Source organism: Elgaria multicarinata, chromosome 3, assembly GCF_023053635.1.
Source record: "Elgaria multicarinata webbii isolate HBS135686 ecotype San Diego chromosome 3, rElgMul1.1.pri, whole genome shotgun sequence".
Lineage (NCBI taxonomy): Eukaryota > Metazoa > Chordata > Lepidosauria > Squamata > Anguidae > Elgaria > Elgaria multicarinata.
The window spans coordinates 156,951,033-156,965,089 of record NC_086173.1 but is presented as its reverse complement, the minus strand read 5'-3'; the positions used below and the strand labels follow the sequence as shown (position 1 = coordinate 156,965,089).

Below are 14,057 nucleotides of genomic sequence, written 5' to 3'. Positions count from 1 at the left end.
ACAAGTCTTCACATCTGCATTTAGGTTGCAAACAAACAAGTCAAAGACATTTTATTACTTGCAATTGCAAGGGAAGAAGCCAGACGGAACGTTCTCTGTCCCTGAGCAAATCTCCATCCAGGGTAACTTTTAGGAAAGTATTGATATATTTCAGTTAACTAAGTTACAGCTATTGTTTCATGTTAGAATGTGCTTGATAGGCATTTCTCATTATCTTTATCTCCCTGGAAAAAAAGGATGAACCACGCTTTCGGTTCTTTGCCCTTGTCACATATACAAGTCAAGATGGCTACACTTAGGCCATTTCTTTCTTTTCTACTTTATTTATTACATTTATATACTGCCCCATAGCCGAAGATCTCTGGGCGGTTTACAAAAGTTTTAAACAGTGAACATTAAAAACAAATACATAAAATTTAAAATCATCAAAAGCATAAAAACAACAATACTCTTTTAAAACAACTATTCTGGGTTCAGTATTTATTTATTTACTTCCACAAAGCCCCACACTAGATTGATTGCATTTATATCCCCCCATTTTTCCTCCAATGAACCCAAGGTGGTGTACATAATTCTCCTCTCCATTTCTGTCCTCGCAACAACCCTGTGAGGTAGGTTGGGCTGAGAGCCTGTGACAGGCCCCAAGTCACCCAATGGGTTTCCATCATCGAGTGGGGACTAGAACCCAGGTCTCCCAACTCACAGTCCGACACTCTTAATGGTTACGTCACACTGGCTCTCTCAAATGAAGTGCTTGCCTGGCTCCTACGGAAAATGATCAAGCTATGAGTAAAACATAAAGGGTAATCTGCATCAGGTGTATTCTTTTGTCCTAAATATATGAATGCAGTCGGCCTCCATTCGCAAGGGAGAAACATTGGACAGAAGGAGGCAGGGATGGTTTGAAGGCAGCACTGACAGAGGGAGGAGATGAGATGCATTCCTGTGCCTCTCAGCTTCTTTGCATGGGAAAATCAGCAACTGTGCATTTGCAAGGTGGGGTTTTGGGGAAGACAGGGATGCAATAGTGGTGTGGGAACATCAATGAAGGCCCTGAAAGGGATGGAAAGTGGTGGAGGGAAGCACTGCAATAGGACGAGGGAGTGCAGACGAATGAAGGGGTCTTGTCTGGCCACAGAATCATGGAATAGTAGAGTTGGAAGGGTCCTAGAAGGCCATCAAGTCCAACCCCCTGCTCAATGCAGGAATCCACCCTACAACATACTTGACAGATGGTTGTCCAGCTGCCTCTTGAAAGTGTGAGAGAGCCCGCAACCTCCCTAGGTAACTGGTTCCACTGTCATACTCCTCTGGCAGTTAGGAAGTTTTTCCTGATGTCCAGCTGGAATCTGGCTTCCTGTAACTTGAGCCTGTTATTCCGTGTCCTGCACTCTGGGAGGATCGAGAAGAGATCCTGGCCCTCCTCTGTGTGACAACCTTTTAAGTATTTGAAGAGTGCTATCATGTCTCCCCTCAATCTTCTCTTCTCCAGGCTAAACATGCCCAGTTGTTTCAGTCTCTCTTCATAGGGCTTTGTTTCCAGTTGAGTCACACAGCACTTGACCCATAAGCGGGCAGTGGGGTGTGAATTTTACTGCTAATAAAGGCTTCAAAGGGAAGTGGGTGCTTAGGGTTGGGGGAAGGTTTCATTGGGGCAGTATGAGCATCCCAGGGAGTGGCCAAAGAGCTGGAAAAGTGCAGGAAAGGGCAACTGAAATGATCAAGGGGTTAGAGAAACTCCCCTACGAGGGAAGGTTACAACAGCTGTTCAGCTTGGAAAAAAGGAGGCTAAGAGGTGACCTGATAGAGGTGTGCAAAATTATGCATGGGGTGGAGAATGTGGATACCTGAAACCCATTGGGATTATCCCATGAAGCTGATCGTTGGGAGATTCAGGACAGATAAAAGGAAGGACTTCTTCACACAGCGCAGAGTTAAAATATGGAACTCACTTCCACAAGAGGTGGTGATGGCCACCAATCTGGATGGCTTTAAAAAGGGATTGGATAAATTCCTGGAGGAAAAGGCTATAAATGGCCATTGCTCCTGATGGCTAAGTGCTACCTCTAGTATCAGACAAAGAAAGCCTACGTATATACACCAGTTGCTGGGTGGGAGGGTGCTGTTGCACCGTCACCTGCTTGTGGGTCCCTGGTAGACAGCTGGTTGGCCACTGGACCTTTGGTCTGATCTAGCATAGCTCTTCTTATATTCTTAATACACACTCAGAGGATCAATGGTGAAGAAGATACTGACGTAGTGAAGCCAACCCTTCAGTGTCACAAAGGCTTCAGGTATATGGGCAAAGAGGGCACAGGAAAACATCCCATGAAATAGGAAAACAACTCATGAAGCGATCGATCATCTGGTGTCTATATCGTGGGTGAAGTACAGGTAAAGCAACCCACCATGGGCTGTTGTGACATATGAACACAACTCAGTGGCCCAGTTTGCACAATCACCGCAGCATAAACAATAACCAAACCACAGGCCATGGATTATTTGAGGGTTGCTTCCCCTTCAAACAAGCTATGTCACCCAGGTTCAAGCTGCACCTGGGCTAGTAATTAAGGAAATGCCCCCCCCCCCCCCGGAATGCTGCAGTGGTCGTGACAACCAGGTCAGTATTTTCAGTGTAGAGTGGAAGACTGTTACCAGAGGAGGGCCAGGATCTCTTCTCGATCCTCCCAGAGTGCAGATAGCGGAATACTGGGCTCAAGTGACAGGAAGCCAGATTCCGGCTGGACATCAGGAAAAACTTCTTTACTGTTAGAGCAGTGCGACAATGGAATCAGTTACCTAGGGAGGTTGTGGGCTCTCCCACACTAGAGGCCTTCAAGAGGCAGCTGGACAACCATCTGTCAGGGATGCTTTGAAGTGGATTCCTGCATTGAGCAGGGGGATGGACTAAATGGCCTTATAGGCCCCTTCCATCTCTACTAATCTATGACTTGGGTGCTCTGCTCAGCCTGCTGTCCAGGTGCTGTGGATTTCAAGGTCCAGTTCTTCCTTCTGATGGTTTCTTATCTTTATTCTAGACTTCAACCAGACAGACCTTCAAAATTGGGGACAATACTCTGCAAACCTTCAAATACAGGACTGTCCTCTGTAAAAAAAAAAAGGGGGGGCAGCGGCTGACACCAATAAAATACAAATATAATAAAATGCAACTTTCTAAGCCTCCTGGCAAGAACAGGTTTCCAGCAGAGAACGATGTTTCACAACCAAAAGCGAAACACCGACTGGCTGAACAGATTCAAGCAACAGAAAAGCGAAAACGTCCAGCACAGAAAAGAGAAATCGCTGCCTGCAACACCCTAGGGGAAGCTTAAATCCAATGTGGAGCATTTCAAGCGGTTTCCGGGATCTCGCTTGGAGAGATGCAGAGAAGTGATCTTGCTGTTTGGCGGCCTGATGGTTAAAGAGACTGAACTGGATTCCCAGAGAGGAAGGGGATTTGGGGGGAGGAAAGGGCCGAGTCCTCCACAGGAAATGCACTTGCTCCCCAAAGCTGCTTCCTGTCCCGCCTTCTTCCTCCAGAGGAGAAGGGCATTGATCTTCCTCCAGGTGTTGCATCGGTGCCTCCTGGGTGGGGTCAGGTGAGACCCTTCCCCGTCTTGTGCATTGAGTGAGTGGGTGGGTGGGTGAAGGGGGTCCCTGGGCTGCAGGGCAAGGGGAGGTACATGGGGGGGCAGGAGAGGGAGGAGGGGTTGGAAAGACTGTGAGCGGGTGGAGATGCCCAAATTCAACCTCCACCATGTCAGAGGAGGATCTGATTTCATGCTATGGGGCAGTTGGACCCCCATAGGGAGCTTACCTAAGCGGCCGATCCACTTGGGATGCGCCCCACATTATCCGGAAGCTTCACCCGTTCAACAGAGCAGCTGGCTCCTTTGATCTGGAGCAAAGACGGGAGCAAAAACAGACCATCCAAGAAAGGTGCAAAAAAGGGAGAAATGAGTTCTCAAGATGCTGAACTTTTTATTTTTTATATATTAGGTTGAGAAGCCCTTTTTAATTTTTTTTATATTATATTATATTAAATAAAACGTTCAGCATCTTGAGAACTCGTTTCTCTCCTTTTTGCTCCTTTGATCTGGGACAGAGGCAGGAGATTTAGAGGTGAACTGCAAAGCTGAGTCAATTAATAAAAGTGATTCACTGCTCAGTCTTGGCTAAAATAATGCCCCTATTCTTCGGGCACTGCCCTCCACCCTGCAAATGTGGGTCCCCAGCTGCAATTCTGCCATGGGCTGAGACTTCCTCCTCCTTCTCTGCTGGATCAGCCAGACTGTCAAAGGCGAAGGAAGGATGGAGAGGAGCCTCACCCAGGAGGCAGTTGATCTGGGGAGCAATTTAGTTCTTTAAATAACTATTGTTGATATTTTCATAGAACCATAGAATAGTAGAGTTGGAAGGGGCCCATAAGGCCATTGAGTCCAACCCCCATTGAATCCACCTTAAAGCATCCCTGACAGATGGTTGTCCAGCTGCCTCTTGAAGGCCTCTAGGGTGGGAGAGTCCACAAACATTTTACTTCTGGGGGCTCATCTACACCAAGCAGGATATTCCACTATGAAAGTTATATATAAAAGGCAGGAGCCACACCAAGCAGGATATAACAGTATGAAAGCGGTATATCGTATGTCTCAATGGGCCCCAACAGTTGTCAGTGCACTTCAATACCACTATAAAGCAGTAGTGTGACCATATGAAAAGGAGGACAGGGCTCCTGTATCTTTAACAGTTGCATAGAAAAGAGAATTTCAGCAGGCGTCATTTGTATATATGGAGAAACTGGTGAAATTCCCTCTTCATCACAACAGTTAAAGGTGCAGGAGCTATACTACAGTGACCAGATTTAAAAGAGGGTGCCTGCAGCTTTAACTGTTGTGAAGAAGAGGAAATTTCACCAGGTTCTCCATATATACAGATGACACCTGCTGAACTTCCCTTTTCAATACAACTGTTAAAGATACAGGAGCCCCATCCTCCTTTTCATATGGTCACCCTAATGTAGTGGCTAAAGTGTTGGACTGGGAGTCGGGAGATCCGGGTTCTAGTCCCCACTCAGCCATGGAAACCCACTGGGTGACTTTGGGCCAGTCACGGAGTTTCAGCCCAACCCACCTCACAAGGTTGTTGTTGTAAGGATAAAATGGAGAGGAGGATTATTTAGGGTGACCATATGAAAAGGATGACAGGGCTCTTGTATCTTTAACAGTTGCATAGAAAAGGGAATTTCAGCAAGTGTCATTTGTATATATGGAGAACCTGGTGAAATTCCCTCTTCATCACAACAGTCAAAGCTGCAGGTGCCCTGCCCTCTTTTAAATCTGGTCACTCTAGTATAGCTCCTTCAGCTTTAACTGTTGTGATGAAGAGTGAATTTCACCAGGTTCTCCATATATACAAATCACACCTGCTGAAATTCTCTTTTCTATGCAACTGTTAAAGATACAGGAGCCCTTTCCTCCTTTTCATATGGTCACCCTAGATTATGTACACCGCCTTGAGTTCCTTGGAGAAAAAAAGGCGGGATATAAATGCAATAATAAATAAATAAACAAACATACTTTTAGTGGGATGAACAACTAGAGATGGAAGAGGAGGGTGGGAAGGCGATGGGATGGGACCTCTTCTGACTCTCAAGCAAAAGAAGGATTTTGGCCTGTTGTTCTCAGGGTGAGGACCTTCCTCAAGTCACTAGCTTCTTTTTGGTCTCGGCGTTCACCTGCTTTTCCTTTCCTGCTTACTAGCTGGAACCCTTCACATTGTCTTGAGAGTATAACAATACTTTAACAGAAGCACGTCCTGCCTTTACAGAGCTCTAGAAGCCCATGCCTCGTGTGGCAAACCTTTGCCCGGCTCCTTTTGGCTCTCTTGGAGGCTTCCTTTGGAACACGGCTCAAAGATGGCCGAGCAAAACTCAGATGGTCCTAATGGAGGAAGAGACCCTGATGCCATTAAGACCGAGAGCAGTGGGGAATTCTGGGAAAGAACGGAGCAAAAGCTCCAGGGCGAGGGCATGGCCAGCTCAGACATGCAGCTCCAGCTTTTCAGGCAGTTCCGCTACCAGGAGGCTGAGGGACCCCGAGAGGTTTGCAACCAGCTCCACAGTCTTTCCTGTCAGTGGCTGAAGCCAGAGCAACACACAGAAAACCAGATTGTGGACCTGGTGGTCCTGGAGCAGTTCCTGACCATCCTGCCAGCGGAGATGGCGAACTGGGTGAGGGAATGTGGAGCGGAGAGCAGTTCTCAGGCGCTGGACTTGGCAGAAGGCTTCCTCCTGAGCCAGGCGGAGGACCAGAAGCAGCAAGTGCAGCAGCAGGTGAGACCATTGCACCCAAGGGCTCAGGAATGGGAGGGAGGACATCCAAAACCTCTCTATTAATAGCCCAAGCCGTTCTGGAAATCTCCCATGGAGAGATGTCCCATAAATTGCCCCCAACATTTTTGCCTCTCTCATTCTGTTTCTGTTCTGTTACCCCAACATTAAAATCTCTTCACTGGCTGTCAATTAGTTTCCGGGCAAAGTACAAAGTGTTGGTCATTACCTTTAAAGCCCTAAATGGTTTGGGTCCAGGTTACCTGCGGGATCGCCTTCTCCCATACAGACCGCCCCGCACACTCAGGTCCTCTGGGGTGAACTTTCTTCAGTCAGCTAAAACTAGGCTGACATCAGTTTCCCAGAGGAGCTTTTCTTCTGTCGCCCCTGGATTGTGGAACGGCCTGCCGAAGGAGATTCATAAAATTAACTCTCTGTGTGATTTTAAGGCAGCTTTAAAGACTAGCCTTTTCCGGCAGGCCTATCCAAATCAATGTAAAATCAAGAATTTTTAAGATGTTTTGATTCCTGTACTAATGTTGTTTCCTGCCTCGATCCAAAGGGAGAGGCGGGTAAGAAATAAAGTAATAATAATAATAATAATAATAATAATAATAATAATAATAATTCCTTCTCCTCATTCCATCTCTTGGATCTTCATTGCTCTTTCAGGTACAGCATCTGTTTGCAGAAGCAGTCCCTGAATTCTCTGCAGCAGAGAAAGCTCCGGCCATCAGAGAAAGGGAGATCAAGCAAGAGGATGACGGATGTGTTGCCTTGCAGGGTAAGGATAAATTTGGGGGTGGCTCTATCTCTACCTGTTTTCGGTCTCTGGAGTATGCAAGAGACCCTGGGGCCCCTATTAGGTTGGCCTATTTTTTTTTTATGGGAAAGATGATAGTCTCCAACGTTTTCTGCTTTTAGTTTTCAGCATTTGGAGAATGCATGGAGTTAGATTTGTGACCAAGAGCCCAAATAGGGGAAATATGCATCTTTATCCAACTGAACTCTCAAAATGCAAACTAAAGATAGAACATGGTGTAATGCCCAGGTCTGCGTGGACTTGCATCACGTCCAGTGGAATTCTATGCAGTCCTTTTGTCTTTATTTATTTATTTATTTATTTTCTTTTATTTATTTATTTTATAATACACAAACCACGTCCCTCCTTATTCTGTAACCCTTCCCATTCCCTCCCCACGCTTGGTCAATTACGTCAAATCCCAACACTCAACCTGCAAAGTGGAATTATCTCATTAGTTGTGATGTGTCCGACAAAATATTTCAAGGAGATTGTTGGTGGTCTGGTTATGAGTCCCAAAGATTTCTATATTTTATTTATTTATTTATTTATTTATTACATTTTTATACCGCCCAATAGCCGAAGCTCTCTGGGCGGTTCACAAAATTTTTTGTGGTGGCAGCGGTGGGATATGGCTTCCGCCATAGTTATTCTGTTTGGTTCCTTTTTCGTATATTCTAAATATTTTTGCCAGTCTGTCCTGAAGGTGTCTCTTTTCTTTATCTCTGTATGTATTCGTAACTTCTGTGTCAACTTTTCGTTTATTGCTATGCCCCAGATTTTATTTTTCCACAGTCTTTATTTATTTATTTAAAACATTTGTATCCCGCCCTGTATCACTAGGATCTCAGGACAGCGTACCGATAAAATCATACCATATAAAACAATAAATACACACAGCTAAAAACAAATTAAATCATTAATCAAGTTAAAACCAGTATATAATTTAAAAGCAGTAAACCAATTAAAACAGTTAAAGCAATGTGCAAGCCAGGTGAATTTAACCATTAAAGGCTTTGCTAAAAAGCCGTGTTTTTACTTGGCGCCAAAATAGAGTCAGCGTGGGCGCCAGTCGGGCCTCCAAGGGGAGGGCATTCCAGTCGGGGTGCCACAACAGAGAAGGCCCTCTCCCATGTCCCACCATAGTGAGCTTCCAAGAAGCTCACTTCCCAGGAGTTTGGATTTGAATCAAACATGTACTACAAGCTTCCTACCACCTTTGTCTCTTGCAGGGGATATAATGACACCGGCAATAAGAACTCAGCCATCTGTTTTTCTTTATGATGGAGTGAAACAAGATCAGGTGGGTGGATTTATCTCTGGGGAGACTAGAAGGGAGCAGCCTGGTACCTCTATCTCCTGCTCATCTCCCAGGGCAAGAATACATGTTTCTAGTTCCGTTACCTTCCGGGAAAGCTAGGAGCATATGGAGGAAGAGAGGCTGAAACAACTGGGCATGTTTACCCTGGAGAAGAGAAGATTGAGGGGAGACATGATAGCACTCTTCAAATACTTAGAAGGTTGTCACACAGAGGAGGGCCAGGATCTCTTCTCTATCATCCCAGAGTGCAGGACATGGAATAACGGGCTCAAGTTACAAGAAGCCAGATTCCAGCTAGACATCAGGAAAAACTTCCTGACGGTTAGAGCAGCACGACAGTGGAACCAGTTACCTAGGGAGGTTGTGGGCTCTCCCACACTAGAGGCATTCAAGAGGCAGCTGGACAACCATCTGTCAGGGATGCTTTAGGGTGGATTCCTGCATTGAGAAGGGGGTTGGACTTGATGGCCTTCTAACTCTACTATTCTATGATTCTATGAGGGCCCTGCTAATAATTAATTAATAAATGGGGAGGGGGGAAACTAGAATGAAAAAGGGGTGTTTGTAATCCTGAATGAGAGAACAGCAAACCTCAGCACAAAACAACTAGGGAATCCCAGTTCCTGTGGGGAACAAAACTCCTGATCTTCTTGAGACCAGGAAAGCATTTGCTTTCTCCCGGTGAGGCAGCTCCTAGCTCTGATAGTTAGGAATGGAGCTTCCATCTGCTAGAGCAGTATACCTCACAAAATCTGTGAGAAATGTTATGGGTCCTTCTAATGATTTAATATAGAATGAAATATGTCTAAAGGAAAGAGAAATGCATGTACTCCTCAAAATGTCTAGTATCTATGCGTATGAGAATTTGGTTGATTAATACGTTGACATTTAAAAATCAGATAACTTTATCAATAAAAACTGATTTAAATGGCTGGCAGCCTTCGTTTAAACCATTTTAAAGGAAGATTAGTGTAAGAGAGGATAAAGGAGTAGTTGGCAGTAGTAGAAATCAAAAGAAGGACTTTGGGCTATGGTTCTCCAGTTTCTCTCTCAGACTTGGCATTCATGTGCCTTCCCTTCTGGGACAAGACCTGCTCACTTGATACAGTCCTGCACATTTCATCTTGTACTGACAGTATAATTCTTTAACAGAAGCATGTCCTGCCTTTACAGAGCCTTAGTAGCACCGCCTCATACAGACATCTTTGCCCGGATACAGAAGAGGGAAGAGGTTCTATGGCCCCGTTGGAGGCGTCTTTGGAACACGGATCAAAGATGGCAGAGGAGGGCTCAGCTGGCCCCGAACCAAAAAGAGTCCCTGATGCCATTAAGACTGAGAGCAGTGGGGAATTCTGGGAAAGGACGGTGGAGATGATCCAGGATGAGGACATGACCAGCTCGGACGTGCAGCTCCAGCGTTTCAGGCAGTTCCGCTACCAGGAGGCTTTGGGACCCCGAGAGGTTTGCAACCAACTCCATGATCTTTCTCATCAGTGGCTGAAGCCGGAGCGACACACAAAAAACCAAATGCTGGACCTGGTGATCCTGGAGCAGTTCTTGACCATCCTGCCAGCAGAGATGGCGAGCTGGGTGAGGGAATGCGGAGCGGAGACAACTTCCCAGGCAGTGGCCCTGGCCGAAGGCTTCCTCTTGAGCCAGGCAGAGGACCAGAGGCAGCAAGAGCAGCAACAGGTGAGAGCAATGCATCCCAGGGCTCAGGAAGAGGAGGGAGGGTATCCCAAAACTCTCTACTCATTGCTCAACCCTTCTGGAAAATCACCCGAGGAGAGATGTCCCATACCTCGTCCACAACAGTTTCGCCTCTCTTGCTCCTTTTCTGATCCTTCCCCTCATTCCATGTCTTGGATCCTGATTGCTCTTTCAGGTACAAAGCCTGTTTGCAGACGTGGGACCTGATTTCCCTGCAGAGAAGGCTCCATCAGGCACCTGGCAGAGCCACCCACAAAGGGAGATCAAGCAGGAGGAGGATGGACAACCCGCCTTGCAGGGTAAGGATGAATTCGGGAGTGGCACGAGTTCAACCTGTTCTCACTCCCTAGAGTATGGAAGAGATCCTTGGGCTGCTTTTATGTCCCCTTATTTCTTTTGTGAGGAAGATGCTCACAAAAGATGCTCGAGAGGCACCTGGACAGCCAGCTGCCAGGGATGCTTTAAGGTGGATTCCTGCATTGAGCAGGGGGGCGGACTCGATGGCCTTATGGGCCCCTTCCAACTCTACTATTCTATGATTCTAAGGCTGCATCTTTTCCGAAAGGCTAAGAATTTCAGGGTCTAGCACCTGAGTTGGTAATTTACTTCTTTCAGAAAGATCGCTGAAGTACTGACATATGCTTGTACAGCCAGATGGGCGTTTGCCCATCTCAAGGCTTTCTGAATATGTGCACTTTTCATTAGCTGGGTAATGGCATAGAATCATAGAATCATAGAATAGCCGAGTTGGAAGGGGCCTACAAGGCCATGGAGTCCAAGCCCTTGCTCAATGCAGGAATCTACCCTAAAGCATCCCTGACAGATGGTTGTCCAGCTGCCTCTTGAAGGCCTCTAACGTGGGATGGCACACTTGTGCACGTGCGCTATAGGGCTATTAGGTAAAAACACACCTGTTACTTTTTCCGCCTTCGAGCAATCAAGGTTTTCTTAAAGTGAAAATGTCCATGATTTGCCAAATTTTATTCAGGTCTGTATTACCTGCCCTACTGACAAGCAGTCTGATAGCAGGCTTGTGAGGTCGGCTAGGATAAGAGAGGGTAACGAGCCCAGATGTATGCTGTAAATGAGATTTCTCAACTGAACGCTAAGCCCAAGTCACCATAGTCCCATTCAGATGCATTGTACCCTAGCAACAGCCAGTTAATTCCAGTCTACAAAGGCAGTTAAACACATGGTAAGAACTGCATCCCCTCTAAGTCTTTCCAATCCATCCTTTTATTAAAATCGTTAATTGAGGCTTGTTGGTTATTTGTAGTTCTATTATTAAGTTGGGCTTTTCCCAATTTATTTTCCTCATTCCAGAAGATGACAGCTGTGAAGCAGAAAAGAACAGAGAACCAAGTGGGATCTTACCGAAAACTGGAAAATGTATAAATAGCAAACAGCAGAGAAGGAAAATTCAAGCAAATCAGAGTAAGAGGAAATGTTGTTTTGCTTCTCCAGGCAATAGCTACCATGATATCACGATCAAAGAAAACATACATAAAAAACAAGAAAAGAAGAGGTGCCATATCCGTCAGAAAACCTTTAATTCTGAATCAAATATTAAACCTCGTGGCAAAATTCAAACATTGAAGAAACCATATAAATGCAAGGAGTGTGGAAAGAGCTTCAGCAAGAAGATACATCTCACTTTTCATCAAAGAACTCATACAGGAGAGAAACCGTATAAGTGCTTGGAATGTGGAAAGAGCTTTAGTCAGAAAATAAATCTCACTTCTCATCAAAGAACTCATACAGGGGAGAAACCATATAAATGCTTGGAATGCGGAAAGAGCTTCAGACAGAAGATAAATCTCACTTTTCATCAAAGAACTCACACAGGGGAGAAACCATATAAATGCTCAGAGTGTGGAAAGAGCTTCAGTCAGAAGATAAATCTCACTTTTCATCAGAGAACTCACACAGGGGAGAAACCATATAAATGCTTGGAGTGTGGAAAGAGCTTCAAACAGAAGATTGCTCTCACTTCTCATCAAAGAACTCACACTGGGGAGAAACCATATAAATGTTTGAAGTGTGGAAAGAGCTTCAGTCAGAACGCACATCTCACTCTACATGAAAGAACCCACACAGGTGAGAAACCATATCATTGTTTAAAATGTGGAAAGAGCTTCAGTCAGAAAAGAAATCTCACTCAACATGAAAGAATTCACACAGGGGAGAAACCATATAATTGTTTGGAGTGTGGAAAGAGTTTTACTCATAAAATAAGTCTCACCTCCCATCAAAGAACTCACAGAGGAGAGAAACCATATCATTGTTTGGAGTGTGGAAAGAGCTTCACAGATAAGAAAAATCTTACTTCTCATCAAAGAACTCATACAGGGGAGAAAGCATATCACTGCTTGGAGTGTGGGAAGAGTTTCAGTCAGAAGAAACATCTTACTTCTCATGAAAGAACTCACACAGGTGAGAAACCATATCATTGTTTGGAGTGTGGAAAGAGCTTCAGCCAGAAGATACATCTCACTTTGCATCAAAGAACTCATACAGGGGAGAAACCATATAATTGTTTGGAGTGTGGAAAAAGCTTCAGTCAAAAGATAACACTTGTTTCTCATCAAAGAACTCACACAGGGGAGAAACCATATAAATGCTTGGAATGTGAAAAGAGTTTCAGTCGGAAGATGCATCTCACTTCTCATCAAAGAACTCACAGAGGGGAGAAACCACATAAAGGGAGCCAGTGTGGTGTAGTGGTTAGGGTGTTGGACTGGAACTGGGGGGATCCGTGCTCCAGTCCTCACTCAGCTATGAAGCTCACTAAGTGACTTTATGCCAGTTAATGACTTTCAGCATAACTTACCTCACAGGGTTGCTGCGAGAAAATAAAATGAAGAGGAAGAGGACTGTGAGCTGCGTTGGGTTCCTTGCAGGAGGAAAAAATGTGGGATATGAATGTAATTTAATAATAATGATAATGTAAATACTTGGAGTGTGGAAAGAGCTTCAGTAAGAAGGTATATCTTTCTCATCTAAAAACATTGGATGCTTGCAGGATTGGGACAAACTCCATCCACAGCCTCCCCTATTCAGGTGGCACATGGTGCACCATATCAGATGTTCATATTGCAGCGGGTTTGGGGCCTTGGAGAGGAAAGATTTAGTGGAGACAGATGTATGAATAGAAACTCCACAAGGTCTGGTAATGTTGGTTAGCTCATCAGTTGTTAGGGAAAGTGCAGGCTAATAGCCTGGAACATTTTATGTGATGTGTTTCCCTGGGATCAAATGATTAGACAACCACCTTTTATCTTCTCAATGGGGTGAAAGCAGACCTGTTCCTCATCCTGTCGTTTCCCCCCTCCCTTCCTAAAGTGAAAGATGTTGTAATCTAGGTATATATATATATATTTTTAGAGTATTTTTATCCCACACCTCAGTCAAAAAGGCTCCCGGAGCGACTTACAATTGATCAGTAAAGAAGACAGTCCCTGCCCTCAGGCTTACATTCTAAAAAAGACATGACACACAAGGAAAAGGGGATGGGGAGGGAAGAGGGAGAAAATAAAGAGAAATTAAGGAGACTGTTCAGGCTGGTGGGAAGGTCCTGCTCCGTCCTCTCATCTCCAAATGGAGGGGTAGACCAACAGCTCCTTCTTCCCCACAGGGTGAATATGACAGTTAGCCCTGTGGGGGGTGGGAATAATCCATGGTTTGAGAGAGAGACTAGGACAGACTGAGGAGAAAGCTGGATGTGGGGTCTGTAATTAAGCAGCATTTTGTGGTGCTGGCTGCTTCTCTGGAGATGGGAGTTTTTTAAAGGTGCTACAGCCCTGAAACCTACTCTTCAGTGCTTCTCTTGACAATCAAAGTGCCTGTCACCACAGCTTTATTGTTTCATGTGAACCTGGAGAGGGTAGGTTCCAGCA

General features: G+C 45.2%; 3 protein-coding genes across 2 annotated transcripts in view; 2 read left to right on the top strand and 1 right to left on the bottom strand.

The window, feature by feature from the left end:
• Nucleotides 1-14,057, bottom strand: part of LOC134396130 (zinc finger protein 420-like) — a 229,188-nt gene that overhangs the window by 122,163 nt on the left and 92,968 nt on the right. The gene's annotated exons all lie outside the window — the stretch shown is intronic.
• The window catches only part of LOC134396135 (zinc finger protein 345-like), a 133,137-nt gene that overhangs the window by 81,635 nt on the left and 37,445 nt on the right, over nucleotides 1-14,057 (top strand).
• LOC134396131 (zinc finger and SCAN domain-containing protein 2-like) lies at nucleotides 3,553-13,059 on the top strand. Its single transcript, XM_063122503.1, has 7 exons — nucleotides 3,553-3,599; nucleotides 5,890-6,331; nucleotides 7,001-7,112; nucleotides 8,363-8,433; nucleotides 9,625-10,143; nucleotides 10,337-10,460; nucleotides 11,485-13,059. The coding sequence occupies exons 2-7, from the start codon at nucleotides 5,915-5,917 to the stop codon at nucleotides 12,954-12,956; spliced, it is 2,715 nt and encodes a 904-aa protein (XP_062978573.1). The 5' UTR covers nucleotides 3,553-3,599; nucleotides 5,890-5,914; the 3' UTR covers nucleotides 12,957-13,059.